At 35.6% G+C, this 19,681-nt stretch overlaps 1 protein-coding gene across 5 annotated transcripts in view; it reads right to left on the bottom strand.

Moving 5' to 3' along the window:
• The window catches only part of NCKAP1 (NCK associated protein 1), a 98,804-nt gene that overhangs the window by 45,677 nt on the left and 33,446 nt on the right, over positions 1–19,681 (bottom strand). For all 5 annotated transcript variants that reach the window (XM_036420679.2, XM_036420680.2, XM_045575670.1 and 2 more), the window contains 8 exons: positions 19,550–19,640; positions 16,439–16,576; positions 15,605–15,653; positions 11,469–11,625; positions 8,722–8,778; positions 7,113–7,209; positions 6,754–6,860; positions 5,972–6,104 (listed from right to left, as the gene is read on the bottom strand). In XM_036420679.2, the coding sequence (XP_036276572.1) occupies positions 5,972–6,104; positions 6,754–6,860; positions 7,113–7,209; positions 8,722–8,778; positions 11,469–11,625; positions 15,605–15,653; positions 16,439–16,576; positions 19,550–19,640 (829 nt within the window). The remainder of the gene's footprint in view (positions 1–5,971; positions 6,105–6,753; positions 6,861–7,112; positions 7,210–8,721; positions 8,779–11,468; positions 11,626–15,604; positions 15,654–16,438; positions 16,577–19,549; positions 19,641–19,681) is intronic.

Here is a 19,681-nt window from a genome sequence, read left to right as displayed (position 1 = left end):
AACATCTATTACAATGAGCTATATTAACAGGTTGCTCTTAGTTCTAAATTTAAATTCCAACAAACTGTTAAAAACACCATGCTTGTACTTTACAAAAGAAGAGGTGGTAAAAAGCTCAGGTGTTGAGGTAAGACACTACTTCAAATACTGGCTCTGTTACTTATGATTGTGCAATACTGAGCATTCCCCCCAAATAATGATAACTATATCTACCCTCACAAAGTTGTACTACTACAAATGTAATAAACTATCTATAATTTGACAATTATTAGTATAATTTTACTAATACTATGACAATATTTTCAGAAAAAATAAGAGACTGTATTAACATACAGTTTACATAAAAAGGCTCCAAGAAATATGGAATAACTTTAAAATGTTAACACTATAACATAAGTCTGTAAAATGTATTAATAAGCATCCAACTAACCACAGCAAATTTCAACATGACATGAGACCAGGAGTCTGGTTTACTTTTTAGATTGTGACAGCATGACAGCCTCTGCTATATACAATAAGTAATAATTATTTGAATAAAGTTGTAGCAAACAGTAGCAGACAAGGTTTAAAAGAAATCAGTCTAGTCTTTTATAATGGATATTCTAGGGGGGGGGGAAAGCATCTGAGCTCCATCTAGTGGATAAAAAAGAAATACACTAGCTTATGAAAACAAACTGTATATAATTAAATGTAAACAATTACATGACATTTTTCTTATTTGGTTTTTAAGTAGGTTTCAAAAATATTAGTATTTCAGGAAGAGATCCAAGGAGGCAGCGTAGGTAAACATGTAAACTGCTGCCATGCACAACAATTTCAAAACTACAACTAAAAGACAAACTATCACCCAGAACCATGGGAAAGCTGGCTAAGTGGAAGTTCTACAATAGGGGTGTCGAACTCAATCAGAGAAGGGGCCAAAATCTAAAATCCAGCCTAAATCGCGGGCCGAATGGTTTACTGAACAGTCATAAACTGTCATTGTGATGGAAACGCAGCGGAGTGCAGTGATGACAGCGCGGTGCGGGCCACATTGCAAGGCCTGGCGGGACGGATTTGGCCCGCGGGCCTTGTGTTTGACACATGTGTTCTACAACTAGACAGAAAGAGAAAAAAGCATTCAGGGCACAAGCGCTGAAAAACTGAGTTTAACCTAGCAAACTTGCAACCCGGTGCAGACAGCTCCAAAGCCTCCAAGCTCCAAGAAGGGAGGAGAGAACTGTGGTTCTCGCTGTAGCTCCTACAGGTTGGCCTCAGACAGTAGCTGAACTACACCCCATTGAAGATCCAGAAGCCAGTGTACCTATTGTGAGATACCAGATTTTAACTCCTCACATCCGTAAGTGACATATTCAGGAGGCAGACTCAGTGAGCACCAAAGCCCCGACTGAAGCAAGCCTGCACCATAAGCGTGTCTCCAGCACAGCAGTTCTTTCATTATAGACACAACAGGTCCTCACAACCAATTGGCCTGGAGACCAATTCCTCCCAGTGTACCAACAGTAATCAAGGCTTAACTACACCAACACTTTGCACTCAGCCCATAAAGGGGTGTACCAAGAGCAACCACCTCAGGTGATTGGAGAAGCTGAGCTACTGGCCCCTATAGGTCACTACCACACAAAGCCACTCCATCAACACAGGGAGGCAGCCAAAATACAAAGACACAGAAGTATGTCACAAATGTGAGAAATGGAAGAAAGCAAACTACTGGATGATAAAGAGTTCAGAACCATATTTATAGATTACTCAAGAATCTTCTAAAAACTGCTGAGAAACTTGAAGAGACTTTCAAGGACCTTATTGAGAATGCAAAAAAAAAAAAAAAAAAAAAAAGGAAAAGGACCAGTAAGAAATTAAGCATACACTGTCTGAAATAAAGAATATACAGAAACTCAACTGTAGATCAATGTACCCCAAGAGTCAAACCAAAGATCTGGAATATGAGGAAGCAAAAAACACCCAATCAGAGATTCAGAAAGAAGAATCCGAAAGTGTGAGGATAGTGTAAGGAGTCTCTGGGATGGGTGTAAGCATACCAACATCTGGATTTTTGGGGTGTCAGAAGAAGAGAGAGAGCAGGATATTGAAGGCCTATTGAAAGAAATAATGACAGAAAACTTTCCCTACCTGGAGAAAGAAATAGACTTACAAGTTCAGGAAGCACACAGAACCCCAAACAAGAGGAATCCAAAGAAGACCACACCAAGACACATCATAATTAAAATGCCAAGGGCAAAAGACAAAAAGAGAATCTTGAAAACAGCAAGAGAAAAACAGTTAATTACCTACAAGGGAGTACCCATACGACTGTCAGCTGATTTCTCAACAGAAACTATGCAGGCCAAAAATATACAAAGTGATCAACAGCAAGAACCTACAACCAAGATTACTCTACCCAGCAAAGATATCATTCAGAATTGAAGGTCAGATAAAGAGCTTCACAGACAAGAAAAAGCTAAAGGCGTTCATCACCACCAAAACAGGATTACATGAAATGCTGAAGGGTATTCTTTTAAGAAGAGGAAGAAGAAGAAAAAGGTAAAGGTAAAAATTATAACAACAAAAAGACATCAAATACATACCTACCAACAAGTGAATCTAAAAATCAAGTAAATAAAAAATGTGAAGAACAGTGGAGAAACCTAGATGGCGGCATAGGGTAGACACCCGAATGCAGCCTACCACAACAAATTTGAATTTAGAACTGAAAAACAGGGGAGGCATTGCCCTGAAGCGCCAGACGGCTGGCTGAGAGGAGGCTCTGCCATCTGGGAAGGAGAGAGAAGACACACTGAACCTCAGGAACTGTGAAGGTACGGAGAACTGTGTGCGCGAAAAGGCACTGGCTTAATCCCGGTGCGGAGAGGAAGGGCCGGACCGAGATTGCTGCTGGCTTACTCCCAGCACGCAGAGAGGGCGGGCCGGGCTGAGTTCGCTACTGGCTTACTCCTGGCGCCGAGAGGGCGAACAGCTAACGCGGCTGGCTTTCTTGTCCGAGAGGAAAACAGAATCACCCTATTGCTCTGATAAACGGCCCCAGACAGGGAGAGGCCAGACTGTCAGCCAGTGGGCAGAGATCTCTTGGAGGTGTGTGAAGCCAGAGGCCATTACTGCGGGACTTGGGGAGGAGCCGAAGCGAAAACAGTTTGTCTGCACAAACCCGAGACTCCGCCCTACCTGTGGCTGAGTACAGGAGCTCTCCCAGAGGCTGGCTTTCTCTAAGGAGGGACTTGCAGGAACCCAAAGCTTGTCTGCGCCTTTACCAAAGAGGTGCGCGCGCGCCTGCAACCAATCTTCCAAAACTCTCCACAAACAGGACTTTTCTAAGGCGAGACTGACAGGGAACCAAAGATTGTCTGCGCCACCCCGAGACCCCGCCCTATTCAAGCAGAGTACGGAAACCCTCCTAGCTGAGACAATGCTGATCCTCACAGCCAATTGGCTTGGAGATCAACACTTCCCAGTGATACCAACAATAAGCAAGGCTTAACAACAAGACTGCACACACAGCCCACAAAGGGCTACACCAAGACTGTCCACTGCAGGTAACTGGGAAGGCTGTGCTACTGGGCTCTACCAGAACACCTAGCACACAAAGCTATTCCATCAAATCAGGAAAACAACTAAAATGCAGACAAGAAGAAGGACACAAAGGAAGGAGATGGAGGAAAAGAAAAGATTGGACATTGAGTTCAAAACTACAGTTATAAGGTTATTCAACAATATCCTAAAAAAGGCCGATAAAATAAATGAGACCTATGAGGATATGAAAAGGGAGCAACTAGAAATAATAAGGGATCAACAAGAAATGAAGAAAACATTGTCTGAAATAAAAAATATTATACAAAGTCCTAAAAACAGACTAGAAGATCGCAAGAATCAAGACAAAGATTTAGAACACAAAAAGCCAGAGGACACTCCTCTGCAGAAGGGAGAAGATAAGAGAATCCAGAAAGTTGAAGATAGTGTAAGAAACCTCTGGGACAATTTCAAGCGAACCAACATCAGAATGATGGGGATTCCAGAAGAGAGAGAGCAAGATACCGAAAGAGTACTAGAAGAAATAGTGACAGAAAACTTCCCACACCTGAGGAAAGAAATAGACTTACAAGTCCAGGAAGCCCGCAGAACCCCAAACAAAAGGAATCCAAGGAGGACCACACCAAGACATATCATAATTAAAATTCCAAGAGCAAAAGACAAAGAGAGAATATTAAAAGCAGCAAGAGAAAGCAGGTAGTGACCTATAAAGGAGCACCCATAAGATTGTCAGCTGATTTCTCAACAGAAACCATGCAGGCCAGACGGGAATGGCAAGAAATATTCAAGGTGATGAATAACAAGAACCTACAGCCAAAAATAATCTACCCAGCAAAGCTATCACTCAGAATCAAAGGACAGATAAAGAGCTTCACAAATAAAAAAAAGCTAAAAGAGTTCATCACCACCAAACCAGAATTATATGAATTGCTGAAGGAGGTTATTTAGGAAGAGGAAGAAGATAAAGATAAAAATTATGATCAACAAATACGTAGCTATCAACAAGTGAATCTAAAAACCAAGGGAATTTAAAAATCTGATGAACAATATTAACTGGTGAATATAATAGAATCAGAGGTATGGAAGGGGAGTGGACTGATGATTCTCAGGGAAAAGGGAAGTGGGGGTGCGGGAAGAGACTGAACAAAAACTGTGCACCTATGGATGAGGACAATGGGGGATGGGAAAAGGACAGAGGGTGGGGTAGGAACCTGGTGAAGGGGAGCAATTGAGGGGGGGAAGAGGATCACATTTGTAATAATCTGAACAATAAAGATTTATTAAAAAAAAATGTGAAGAACAGAATTGACTGGTGAATATAATAGAATCAGGGACATAGAAAGGGAGTGGACTGACAATTTTCAGGGGCAAGAGGTCTATATAGTATAAGGTAACATTATACTATATGTTACCTTACAGTAGTTTTTAGATACTGATGATTTTATAAAATGAAGCAAAATAAGATACTATTTTCCCTACAGTTAATTAAAAATAAAATAAATTTATAATAAGATAAAAAAGACAAAATAAAGAAATTATGGAAAGCCAAACAAACAAAAAACCTAGAACAAAAATCAATCAAGAAAAATCCAAAAAAATTAAGACATTTAAATTACGACATCTAGATAAAATATTTTTTATTGGCCATCCTTTAACACATTATGCAGAAAAACTTCTACTTTTTCTCTAATACTTAGTTATCAATTATATGTCTCCATTATCTTTTATCTCCACAGCTACTGTCCAAGTTCATCACCTCTCATCCATCCTATTGCAATTTTTCTTCTACACTCTCTCTATTCCCTTGGTCCCCAGTAACCCATCAACCACACTGATTCAGGGTAATCTTTCTATGTAATAAATCTGATTTATAACTAACTTCCTCTTTTTCAAGGCCCTGTATAATTTATTTTTTTAAATATGTTTTATTGATTTTTTTACAGAGAGGAAGATAGGGATGAATAGAGTTAGAAATATCCATGAGAGAGAAACATCAATCAGCTGCCTCTTGCACACCCCCTACTGGGGATGTGCCCGCAACCAAGGTGGACTTTTTAGTTCGCAGGCCGATGCAAATCCACTGAGCCAAACCGGTTTTGGCAGGCCCTATATAATTTAGTCACTGTACACTTCTACTGCAAGATAAAGAAACATTCCCAACAAAAAAGAAAAAAGAAACATTCCCTGCATTGCATTCATTCTCTTTGTACATACTTAAATAAAATGCCTACCACACTAAACTACAACAAAATATGTTCTTCCCTCCAAATGATGATCCTCTTGACAAGATATGACCATAACTTATTTATATTTGTATCTCCAACAAGTGGCACAAGATTATATTTTAAATGCTTGTTGAACAAACAAATCAGTTACTAGAAAGAAGGGAAGAAAAAAAAAAGGGAAAATAACATGAGATAGTTTTTACCTGCACAAGTTCATTGAGGACTACAGCATCAAAGCCAGAAAGGTACTGCACATAATACCTCTGCATTACAGGTCCGTATTTCCTTACATGTGCTCTAAGCTCTTCCATGTAAAATATCAATTCAGCAATGTGCCTTTTTAAAAAATTCAAGACAAACATTTCAAAAAATAAATTTATTGTTATCAAGGAAAATGTGAAATGTTATTTTTAGAAAAATTACTGTTAAACATTTAATGCCATTATGTTTTTAAATTATTTAATATCAATAAAGAAAGCAAAAGAAAAGCTAAGACTAAAAAGCTGACAGAGGAAAATCCAAAATGAACTTATTAGAACATCTCATAAATAATCATTTTTAAATCACAAATTAAAGGGACTGGGAAGAAATAAGACTTTTCTTATTTCTCTGCTTCATTTATCTAACTCCTCATTAAGGGATTTGACAGAATTGACAGGAATACATTTCAAATTTTACAGACTTGGTTGCAACTCCGTAAGGATTCTTAAATATGAATTCCATAGGAAAGTCACTGGGTATAGCCAAAAAACAAGAACTTTATGATCACCTAAAGTATTAGAAAAGAGAACATTAAAGCCATAATTTTAAACTCAAGTTGACTTTACATTCTAATTCATATCACCTAATGCTATGTTACAAATATGCATAACAAATATGAAAAGCCCTAAAACAGTTTTTAAAAATAATTTTACTTCAAAGGCCCCAAATTCCAGTTACAAATCAAAATATACAAAAAAAAGAGTTTTAATTGTTGTTAACTTACTTATCTATAAAGTCATCTGCACTCTTCTTTGGCATGTTATCTGCATGACGAAGCAGCCAGATAATTTCATCACGGGCAAAGGATAATGCCATAAAAACAAAAAGTGCCTAATTAAAAAAAATACAAAAACACTGTTTACTCTCACACAAAGATTAAAAACAAAACCTATTCATAGTCTTTCTCTAAGTGAAAAGTCATTGCCAAGAATTGATAAAATCAAGTTCAAAAACACAGCGCACAACAGAAAGGAGATGACTGAAGAGAAGTTGAAAGTACTTATCAGAGAGAGCATACATATAAGCAAGAAGTGAGAACAACAATGCAGAATTGTGCAGTTGACATAGAATTAAGTAAATTACCTTGGGACCTAGCAAGCCAGGTTGATCAGAGAGGACTGTAGCCAGTTCTTTCAGTGCAGACCTTAAAAATTTGCGTCTTTCTCTATGCATTGAACCACTAGAGGAAAAGATACTATTATATTCTATCTGATTTTTAATAAAATTATTAATGACAATTAAATAACTTATTATTTTAAGGTGAACATACAAAGTCTTTTTTTTATGAAGCAGAAACCCCTTACAAATATCATCTTTGATGTGCTTGCTATTAAGTGACTTCCCAATTTTACATTTATACTTGCCTTTCTTGTGCTGCTTTTTGTAACCATGGTTGGTCTATTATTCTTCACCTATCAAAATACTACATCCAAACTTCAAGACCAATCCTACAAGAAGCATTTCCCAATATCCAGATGTCTATTTCTGAATAATTCCTGCAATTTTAGTACCAGATAGCCTAAGCATTTTATAAACTGGACTATGAAATCCTCCAAAGCAATTACTGTTCTCCTATATATATTTTTGTCACCCCTACATAAAAATAAATAAATATAACAATAAATATCTAATTTTCCATGTTCTCATTTACTAAGTGTATTCCTATTACATATAAAAAACTGACAAAACAAGAGCTATATTCAATAAAAATATTGGGATGAGATCTATTTGGTCTCTTACTCAAAAAACAGAAAGACGAAGAAAGAAAAGGATAATCATAAATATTCACATACTAGGTATTTCAATGAAATGCAAAGTACAATAGAAAAAAGTTATTTTCACATATTAACATGGGAAAAAATCATAAAATGTTCTAAGTATTCCAACTCGTTATATTATGCAAAATATTCAAAACTTCAAGAAAGTTTTAAAATGTATATAGGTGCAAAAAATAAGTGGACACACACAAAAATATACAAACAAAAAAAAAAAAAGTATCAGGAATATGCAATACCAGAAACTTAGCTGTGAGACAGATCAGTTTGAAAAGACAGATTAAAATCTCACTCTCTATCTATGTGACCTTATGTTCTCTCTGTCTCAGCCATCTATAAAACACAGACAATGACACCTGCCTCAGAAGATACATCTTTCATAATGCTCGGATATAGTACTTTGTTATAAGATAGCAGCAGTAAGAGACTTGAAAGATACACTAAACTAAAAGTCATTTGTATGGTACTATCTTAGAGCATTTTCATCTCACTGCAAAAATAATTAAGATCTGTCTACACTAATTCTAAAGTTACTAAAGACTCAGGTTATATACTTATTTCCTATTGATTATAAGTCCCCCATTTCTGCTCAGCCAGTGTTGCTCAGTGGTCGAGCATTGACCAATGAACCAGGAGGTCATTGTTTGATTCCCATCAGGGCACATGCCCAGGTTGCAGGCTCAATCCCCAATAGGAAACATGCAGGAGGCAATCAATCAATGATTCTTTCTCATCAATGATGTTTCTATCTGTCTCTCCCTTTCCCTTCCTCTCTGAAATCAATAAAAACATATCTTTAATTTTAAAAGTCCTCACTTCTATTAATTTTGCATACCATCAATATGAACTCACTTCAACAAAATGCTTTAAGAAATTCTTCTTGATTAAAATATCACAGATAAGATAGAAGTACTTACGCATGTGACACAGCCGCCTCTTTGCATTCTCTTATGTCATTAATACGTTTGTTATAGCTATGTGCAAAAAAAAACAAAAAAAGTTGGAAACACGTTGATCTTAATTTGAGCAATAAGTCAAAATAATTTAATCAAATACTAAAAGTTGGGTTAGAACGGACATGTTATCAACAAAAAAAATGCCCTCAAACTTGAAATGCATGGAAGGGGTCTACCCACATCTTCCGTAGCCAGCACCTTATGTATCCAGAAAAGGCTTCCTAGATAAATTTCATAATATATTAGGTCCAACAATAAAGTTCACAATGTAGATTTTTACTTTATTAAATATATTCCCTTAAGCTCCAATAAAGACATTAAAATTATACTTCTGATGTAATTAACAGTTGTTTCCAAAAATTTAAAGTGCTGACAAAACTATTACTTCTGACTTTTTGTCACTTCTAACTTTATGCTATCTCAAAAGCATTAAAAAAAATTCTGAAAGGACATATACTTGTGATCAATACTAAAGATTACTTAAGGTAAGGGGCTCTGTGATGGAGAACACTGGGGCAGGAAAGCGTTTGATTACTTTAAATTAAATGAAATAAAACCAACATCAATTAAAGGTGCCATCTGAAAAATAAATGTTAACAAATATCGATATATGCCAACTTCATGAATACTAAATACAAAACCTCAAAATTCCTCAAATATGAAAGAAAACCTATCTTCCTGAAAACCTGGCTAAAACCACTTGACTCTAAGAACTTCAACTTCGAAATTAAGAATTCTAAGATTTATGTGTTCTCTGAGCATGTGTCCAAAACATACTAATTACATAATCACTGTCGTTTATAATTAACAAACTTTTATAATTATAGTCTGACCACTCACTATCTAAAAATTAAAACTTTTCAACTTTAAATAGAGATATTTAAATGTTAAATTTATAATTTAAAAAAGCATAACCAAAAGAAAACTCATTATATGCTGTCACTAAACTTACTTGTATCATACATACAACATAAGCTCACTCAATATACACAGACTACCTAGTTATAAATGTTTATATATATTTAAATGATTCTATATCATATTGTCAATATAAGACATTATACAAGTTTCATGATTTGCACTCTGAATGAATTAGAAAATGACAGGCCTATATGACAGGGTATTTCTGGGAACTCCATTGTCTAAAATAAAAACTGAATTAAGACCTGAAAAGTACATATGGTACTGTTTCACATAGCATGACTGAGAAACTATTTGCATGAGAATGTCAGTATCACCTACAGTGACAGAAATCCAAACAGTGGTCACTTGAAAAAGAGGGTGAGTAGAGGTTGACAATACTAACCAGAAAAAAAGCACCAGAGAATTTTCTGGATATAATGGATATGTTCTATATCTTGATCTAGGATAATTCATATGCAAATTAATTGAGTTTTGCATCTAAAATGTGTACCTTCTGTGTGCAAATTTTGGGCAGGGGCAGATTCCTTCAACCTCTTCGAGATACAGGAGATACAGATATAGGAGATAGAGGAAGTGAGGAATGATACCCAGGATCCTGGATTTTAGGTCACATCCCAGGGTAATTCTTATGCACATTAAAATTTGAGACATATTGGTTAAATTGTGAGTATTAAACATAGCTTTATTTTTTAGTAACTAATGGATGCCTTATATTTATCTCAATTTAATTAGGGCATTAGTAAATAGGATAATAAATAAATGTAATAAATTTAATTTCTAACTGAAACTAACAAGCCCAGCATAACATTTCCAGGGATACCAGGATATTTTAGATGTTCCTAATTTCAAAATATTTCATAATTGCTACCAAGTCTGAGCTCAATTTGGCTCTTATATATTGGTTACAGAACCTCATGTGGAAAGAAATGCAAGCATTAAAAATTTCAAGGACCAGCCGAAACCAGTTTGGCTCAGGGGTAGAGCGTCGGCCTGCGGACTGAAAGGTCCTGGGTTCGATTCCGGTCAGGGGCATGTACCTTGGTTGCGGGCACATCCCCGGTAGGGGGTGTGCAAGAGGCAGCTGGTCGATGTTTCTCTCTCATCGACATTTCTAGCTCTCTATCTCTCTCTTTTCCTCTCTGTAAAATATCAATATTTTTTTTTTTTAAATTTCAAGGAACAAATTTATGAATATTATTTACTTTACAGAAAATGAATGTAAAGTCATTTGGAAAACCTATTAAAGGGAAACACGATTTCCTATATGCAGCAGTCTGACTTCTGTAATTGTTATAATTAAAAAAACACTCCTGATTAATTCATATACTATTATAAGTACACTAAATCTTTTAAAAAGTTCAAAACAGTGTGGTGACTGGAGGGAGGGGGGAGTGGAAGTGAAAGAAGGCATAGAGGGGATAAATGGTGATGGAAACCATTTTTTTATAAGTTCATAACTCTAAAATGTATATGGTGGTTTTTTTAATACTAGTTTTGTCTAAAACTTATTATGATTTGCAAATGAGGACATACCTTCTTTCTCCTAAAACACAAGTTTTAAAGGGGAAGGAATACTAGGTATTTTAACCTGTGAAGTTACTTGTAAAAAATATGAATAATACCATATCAGGATGATTATTGAAAACAACATGCTTATGACTGGTAAGATGGCACAGGCAATATTTTCTTGTATGATATGACCCTTTTCTATCTCCAAAACTTCAATGAAGATAATCCACTCACTATCCTTATTCAAAAAGACAAAAACAGTGAAGATGCCATACCCTCGTATGTTTACAAATAAGTCTTCTGCAGCTTTGTGAATGTGGAAAACTTCATCCCGAAAGAGAGAGAGGCAAGAGCTACTTTGAAGAGCTAACTTCCAAAGATTCAGTGCTGTTGCATCAGTATTGAGGATCCCATGGCACAAAATAAAGCCAACTTAAAAAGAAAAAGAAAAGTAAATACAAATGTAAAAATTTTACAAAGTTAAGTTCTTTCAGTTATAAAATAGCTTTTCAAAAATTCAGAAAAGTAAACACAATCACTAAATTAAGGCTTTTAAGTGACCGGTAATAATTCATATACATACAATAATTTTCTGTATTCTGCAAAATTAATTCTTTGGACCCAGACTGACAAAAAAGGGCGGGGGGAGGGATCACTTCTGGGTTGTGAAGGAAGTCCTTTTAATGAATTGACTAAAAGACATTTTCAGAAATACTTATAAAATATTTTAAGTCAGCCCCAGCTGGTTTGGCTCAGTGGATAGAACATTGACCTGCAGACTGAAGGGTCCTGGGTTCGATCCCAGTAAAGGCCAGATGCCTGGGTGGCAGGCTCAATCGCCAGTATGGGCCGTGCAGGAGGCAGCCAATCAATGATTCTCTCTCGTCATTGATGTTTCTCACTCTCTCTCTCCCTTTTCCTTCATCTCTGAAATCAATAAAATTATATATTTTAAAATAGTAAATGAAAATACTGTAAGCCTGAGATCAGATACTAATTAAAACATAATATTCATCATAGTTGTTTCAATTAATGAAAAATAAAGCCAATCTACTTTTCTAAACCATCAAAAATAAATGAAATAGCATTTTGCATTTTCATAGCAATTTAGTTTATTAATTAATTTTTTTCACTCATTTTCTCATGTGATCCTGTGGAATAGATAAGAGCAGGTAAGTGTTCTTTCATAGTTGAAGAAATGAATGATCAATGACTTAACTGGTTATACTATTAAATTAGAGCTAGATTTAGCCTCAACTATTTACCCTTAAAATTCTTTCAATATATTATGCTGCTCTCTGTTATATGAATTCAAATACCTTACACCTTTTATTATCTACCTTGGAAATCCTATACAAAGGTGTAACAATCCTATATATGTTTGTTGATGTTCTTTCTAGCCCTATATAATAGGCCATAAACCCTTTACTTTCATTCATTCAACACTTACTCAATGCCTACTGGCCAGTTACAAATCAACCCTGTTGTCTGTGAGATTTCCCTACAATTCTTAATAGTCACTCCCTTCTTTAAACTCTTGTATTATTAACACATAACTTGCCATTTACCTTTTTATTCTTAGTTCTACCATCCTTTAAAAGTGCCACTACACAAGCAAGCTAGCTTTTTAAATAGCCATTTACTAGTATTGTAGAGTCTGTACATATAGAAGTATATTTAACTTCCTTGAATTTCCTGTAACATATAAAAATATTTTTCATATAATAGGGGCCCTACAAGCAAGCCAATTATTTGATTTGGTATGCAACCAAAGAAACAGAATACATGTGCAGAAACTGAAAGAATCCTCCAGAGAAATTTTGTTTATATTTTTTATTCAACATATTGACTTTTAACTCTTAATTCCTGAGTAAAATAAGATTCACTTAATATCTCACATCTTATTGTATACTTAGATTTCACAAAATTGCTGCTGATAAAAGGTTTCTATGAAAATATCAGTTATATTATGGATTAGCATATATTTTATTTTCTTAAGACAGGTTATATTATGAATTAAAGCATATTAATTTGTTTATGATAGAAAAAATAATTTAAAATCAACTGTCCAAAATTAAAAGATAGTTTATTAATTAAACTACATTAAACACCTTTTCCTACCAAGGTATTAAAAAATGATTTTTTTATTTTCAAGCCATAAAAATGTTGAACAAAACTAGACAAGAAAGTTAAAGAAAATCTTTGAAGACAGAAAGTAGATAAAACTGAACTATCAAATTAAAAAGAGATGGGACCCTCTCTGTCTCTCTCCCTTCCCTCTCTCTCTCTGCCCCCCCTTCTTCCTCTTCTCCCTCCCACACTCTCTCTGAAAAGCAATGGAAAGAATATCCTCAGGTGAAAATTAACAACAAGCAAAAAAAAAAGGCAGGAATTAGTAATCCAAAACTCCAGAAATAAAGAGAAATCTTTCCCTATGAGTCCTCTGAGTCCAACCAACCGAGCAAGAATAAACCCTTTAAAGAACATCAGGATAAGTTATTTTATAATTGCACTTCAAATACATGGGTCCTCAATATTCTAAGCCTTCCATAACTCTCAGCCCCAGGCTATAAACTAGACCAGTGACCTCAAACTTTAGCTTGCATCAAAATCGCCTGAAAGTCTTGTTAAAACACATTGCTGGATCCATACAGAGTTTCTGATTCAATAGGTCTAGAGTGGAGATCAAGATTCTGCATATCTAAGAAGGTTCTATTCGATGCTGCTGGTCCAGGGAATACATTTTGAACTAACCAAAAACAAAGCTCTGAAGAAAGTAGACCATCTTGAGTAGAAAAGTCCTTGGGATCAAAAAGAGAAAAACAGAGTTTGAAGTAACTCTTTACCTTTATATTAACTCTACTCAAGGGTCAAATACATGAAAGCAGCAAAACTCAAGAGGAAACCTTTACCATGGCCCCTATGGTTATCCCAAACCTGCCTGCCTCCTTCTCCATGCCCACATGTCCTCCAGCAGAGCAGCCTGCCTTCTGACCCACCTCCCTGCTCACCATACAAAGCCCATGGAAGGAAAAGACTGGGGGCAATAGTGCTGTATAACCCCAGGTCTACTAATCACCACAGGTCTTCAGTTATACATACATAAACATAAAGAAACCAAGGATCACTGCACATTTGAGTAAAATAAATACTTCAAAAGCTGTGTTTCTAAATCAACTAATAGACAAAGCATGAAAATCTCAACTATTGTTATAAGGGAAAAAACATAAATATCACAAACCCAATCAATATAAAAATAATAATAAAATGGCTAAAAGGCCCTAGCTGGTTTGGCTCAGTGGACAGAGCATCAGCCTGCAGACTGAAGGGTCCCAGGTTCAGTCAAGAGCACATGCTTGGGTTGCAAGCTCAATCCCCAGTAGGGGGCATGCAGGAGGCAGCTGATCAATGATTCTCTCTCATCATTGATGTTTCTATCTCTCCCTCCCTCTCCCTTCTCTGAAATCAATAAAAATATATGTTTTTTTAAATGACTAAGTGTAGGAGCCTGTGCTAAATTCTACCTCTTTCATATTAATGGGTGCAAAGTGCCAGTGCATGAGACTAAGCAGAGAAATAGTATTTACAAACGTTCATAAAAGTTTGCATGACTTATGAATAGAAACTTAAGAATCTAATTGTTAGATTAAATTTAATCATTAAAAATATGGGCTTTTATTTTGTGTCTTTGCTTATTGCTTTATTTCTGATCATTCTAGTAATTCATTTCTATTGTTTTCTTTTTTTAATGATTTTTGGATTTTATAAAAGCATCAATCCAAAAATGATTAAAAAAGAAAACTGGTCTTTCACTATAGACAAACACTATAATAAAAAGCAGTTTCTAAAGTTTAATAAATCAAGAAACAAGAATCGTAAGAACTAAAAAACACAAACTGCTCAAAATTAATCCCCTCCACTAGTGGACATGGGGGTAACAGTATTTCTCAATTTGTATTAAATCTGTGTCTCTATATCTACTTCCCCCATAGTTTGTGAACTTCATAGGGGCAGAAATCAGTAGGAATTTTTTTCCCCCTGCATCTAACGAACTGCCAAATATATGAATCATTTATTGTATGTTCTGAAGTGAATACCAAAAGACTTAACTGAATAAATGAAATAATTTAAAAGTTATTTAAAAACAAAATAAAAGCTATGTTGAAAGGCAATGTAATGTAGACAATGAACCTTTGAGTTAGCCTGGTCACTGTCAGCTACTAGCTGTGTGGATTAAGTTTTAGGTTTCTTATCTATAAAACATACCATCTACCCTAGCAGGATTAGTATGAGAACTGAATGAGGGAATGCACATAGGCTTAGCAATGTGCTTGCCACAGAAGTAATATGTATTACATGTTATTTTTCTCTAAAACTTAAAACCTGAGGGATAATCACTGATTTTACTTACAGATAATCCATTTTTCCATTGCATCCAAAGAGAGATATTCACAAGGCATCTTAAAAAGAAAAAATATAAATTTGTGTTTAAAAGAAATTCTTAAAAACAAAACAACCAATATTGAATCACTCTCCTCTGACTTCTTCTCAGAATTCTCACGACTCAATTCTTGGCTCAAATACCCCAACAAATTTTAAAAGTTGGGTAAAAGTTTTATAACCTATACTTAAAATTGCAGTCCATAAAGGACATTAAGAGCTTTGCTCCTTTCATATTTACGTAACACCTCCTCCTTAAAAAGTAATGTTGCTAAATCATATTCAATGTAATAAACAACGACTCCCAGACTTCCCAAGTCTATTCCAAAAGATAAAATTTTAGTCAAGTTCAAAAAAAAATTATATAAATGAGTGCTCACTGTCACACTCAAATCAGTAATTATGTGTGTGCATTTTCCATATACATAACATCTATATTCATACTCACAAATATTATTGATAAAAAGAAAAATAACAGCATATAACAATTTTCTCTAGTTGGTAAGATTTATGAAATTTTTTGTTTTTTTTCTTGATAAATTTCTGCATCTTCTAAATTTCCACTATAATAAAACTAAAAAACCTTTTAAACTTTAAAAGAAAATACTCATCCTACTAATTGTATTAACTTGGCATCAGAATTTAGAAATAAAAGTACTAAATAGTACAACTTAATTATTGAGCATTTACAATGAACTTCACTATGGGCTAGTACTAATTAGAATATTGCAATAGCACTGCTTAACTCATTTTAAAAAAATCAATTTTACTATTTTCATTTAAGAAGGGAAAAGTAGAATCATACAGTATCAGACTGTGCAGGATTAAGCATTGTACTGGGTGCACTGATGAGACTCAATAATTGGGCATTTCTCCACTGGTCGGCTGAAAGATTCCTTCGAGGATACACCATCTGAAGAGAAATCAGTGCATCTGAAAGAGACTAATTAAAATAGAAGAAAAAATATTGAGGAATAAAATTTCTTTTTCCTTCTCCATTTAAATTCTAGTTACAGCTGCTGTGCATTTCCAATTGTACCATCCCAAAACAACACAGACTAATTACAACTATGCTTTTTTAAATCTGAGGTTGTCCCAGCAATCCTCCTCTAGTTTGTTTTTGCTTGTTTTTTTTTTTATCCTCACCTGAGAATATGGTTATTTATTTTAGAGAGTGGGGAAAAGGAGGAGGAGGAGGAGGAGCAGAGGGAGGGAGGGACAATAATACGAGATTGAACCTAAAATCTTTTGGTATATAGAAGGACATTCTAACCAACTGAGCCACACGGACGAGGGCCAGGTCTTGTTTTCTTTACTTCATGAAAGCAACATAAATTCTGCCTTCCTGGGTTAGGAGCTTAACTCATGAAATCATGTTACTTTTTTAAAGGTCAGAATGTTTGGAAATTTTAGGATCTTTATTTTAAAGGGGTAGAGAACCTACTGTCTGTCATGGTTGTACACTGATCGTTCTCACTGAGGAAAAGACATTGGGGTTATGTGATTGTTGCTAGAGCTCAACATCCTATATAATAAAAGGCTAATATGCAAATCAACAGAACTAGCAGTCCTAGAGTATCAGGTATTTGCTAGTATTCATTAAAAAGAAATTAATTTTAATTTAATTAATTTAATGATGTAGTGTAATTGTAATACAGATTCTTGGGCTCTATTCCCAGAGATTCTGGTTCACTAAATTTTAGATGGAGCTCCGTATTCTGTATTCTGAACAAATTCCTCTAGCAATTTATATGCAGCCAGATTAAAACATCATTACAGAATTTTTAGGAAGCAGAGATAAATAGCGAAGGACAACTAAAAAGCATGAAGCAGATGAGATGAAACATAAAACATTTTTATTGACATATCTGTACTAATAAAAGGGTAATATGCTAATTAGACTGGGTCGACCAGACATATTTTGGTTGTCCTGCCTTCCTTCCCGACAAAGCCACAGTGGCAGGGGCTGAGGCAGAGGCAGTTAGAGGTGAGATCAGGCCAGTGTGGGGGAGCAAGCAGTTAGGGGTGTGATCAAGCTGGCAGGGGAGGGCAGTTGAGGGCAATGAGGCTGGTAGGGGAGCAGTTAGGCGGCGATCAGGCTGGCTGGGGAGTGGTTAGGGGGCGATCAGGCCGGCAGGCAGAGGCAGTTAGGCAGGCTGGCAGGCAGGCGAAAGGTTAAGAGCCAGTGGTCGGCAGACTGGGGCTCGAGAGCCACATGTGGTTCTTTGGCCCCTTAAGTGTGGCTCTTTCACAAAATACCACGGCCTGGGCAAGTCTATTTTGAAGAAGTGGTGTTAGAAGAAGTTTAAATTTTAAAAATGTGACTCTCAAAAGAAATTTCAATTGTCGTACTATTGATATTTGGCTCTGTTGACTAATGAGTTTGCCGACCACTACTCTAGAATATCATGAAGCATCAGAAAAATCAAGATTAGAAAAGAAGTGGTTTAATCCAAATAATAAATTCTCTTTAAGTAATTATGAATAGTCCAGTATATGTTAATGACTGGAAAACTTAAAGAAGCAAATCTGGTATTAACTATTTGTAAAAAAAAAAAAAAAAAAAAGCACAGATTAATACAAAATACCTTGTTAAAATTCTTTCAGCACCCAAAGAGAACAATGAACCAAGATACAAATACCTTAGGATTTAGTTCTAATTTTGCCACTATTTCTGCTAAACAGCTTATCATATCATTTTTCCAGCCTTCAATTTCCTTATCTATAATAAGAATGTATGAGCTAACTACAAATTTCCTTAATGTACTTAGGTACTATGGTTCTTTGAATTAGCACTACTGCAGAAAAATAATAATAGTAAGACTCCTTAGAACCAAAAGTATTTCATTAAGAACTATTTTTTTAATGTATCGTAAAAGACAGGCTTTTCAAATTATTTCCATAAAACTCATGTAATATTTTTTCTCACTAAGAGACTATATTATAATATTAGAGGCTCGGTGCATGAAATTCTTATACGGGTAGGGTCCCTAGGCCTGGGTGATGATCAGTGCCAATCTGTGGGACGACCAGAGGGGTAATCAGGGGCCCCTGCTGGCACCTGCCTTGGCCGGCCTGGTGCAGCCCACTTACCAGTCAGCACTCCCTCTGCCATCGCCTACTCCAGGCTGGCCGCGCCCCCCACCTCCAGTCACCTCCCTCTGCAGGGTGACTGGTGGGGCAATCAGGGGGCTCCCCTGCTGGCACCCACTTTGGCTGGCCTGGGGCCTGAGGACAACTCCGACGTTGAGCGGTTGCCCCCTAGTGGTCAGTGCACGTCATAGCAACTGGTCATTCCACCAGTCATTCCACCATTTGGTTGACTTGCATATTAGGCTTTTATTATATAGGATAGCTAAAATTTATCATGTACTATATATATAAATACTTTTAATGAAGCAACTAATTTAATCCTCATAATAATCTTATGAAGTAGGTACTATTATTACTCCATTTTATAGTTAAGAAAACTGATGTATAGTTTTGTAAGTAACTTGGTTAAGTAACTTGCCCAATATTGCACAGTTAGTAACTGGCAGAATTGGGATTAATGCCCAGGCAGTCTGGTATGATATATTTTTAGACTTAATATAGGGTGTAGAGGTAATGAAGTATAGTATTTGAGAACGTCTCATATCATACCAGATATAACGGATCAATATATTCCTGAGTTTCTATATACTGTTCAAAATCTAACTAATTAGTTCTCTGGTTCACATTTAGATAAAATCATGCATAGCTATTATTTATATCTTATTATAATTTTTCCTGAGAGTTTATTAATTAGATAAAGCATGCATAGCTATTATTCCTATCTCATTATAGCTTTTTCCTAAAAGTTCATCACTTTATCTAACTATCCACATTTAACCTATATCAAATGCTAATCAAAGGCCTTTTAAAAACTAGCTCTTACCTTACTATGGGGTACAAATTCTTCCATCATCTTCTTTAAAGGGTTTTCATAATCCACAATCATCTGACCAAGGCGTGGATATTCTCGGTCACTTAAAATAGACACATCAAATTTCAGAGCTGTAAGCCACCA

This window comes from Pipistrellus kuhlii, unplaced genomic scaffold (assembly GCF_014108245.1).
Source record: "Pipistrellus kuhlii isolate mPipKuh1 unplaced genomic scaffold, mPipKuh1.p scaffold_m20_p_7, whole genome shotgun sequence".
Taxonomy (NCBI): Eukaryota; Metazoa; Chordata; class Mammalia; order Chiroptera; family Vespertilionidae; genus Pipistrellus; species Pipistrellus kuhlii.
The sequence above is the reverse complement of the archived record's forward strand: the minus strand, read 5'-3'. Positions and strand labels throughout refer to the sequence as shown.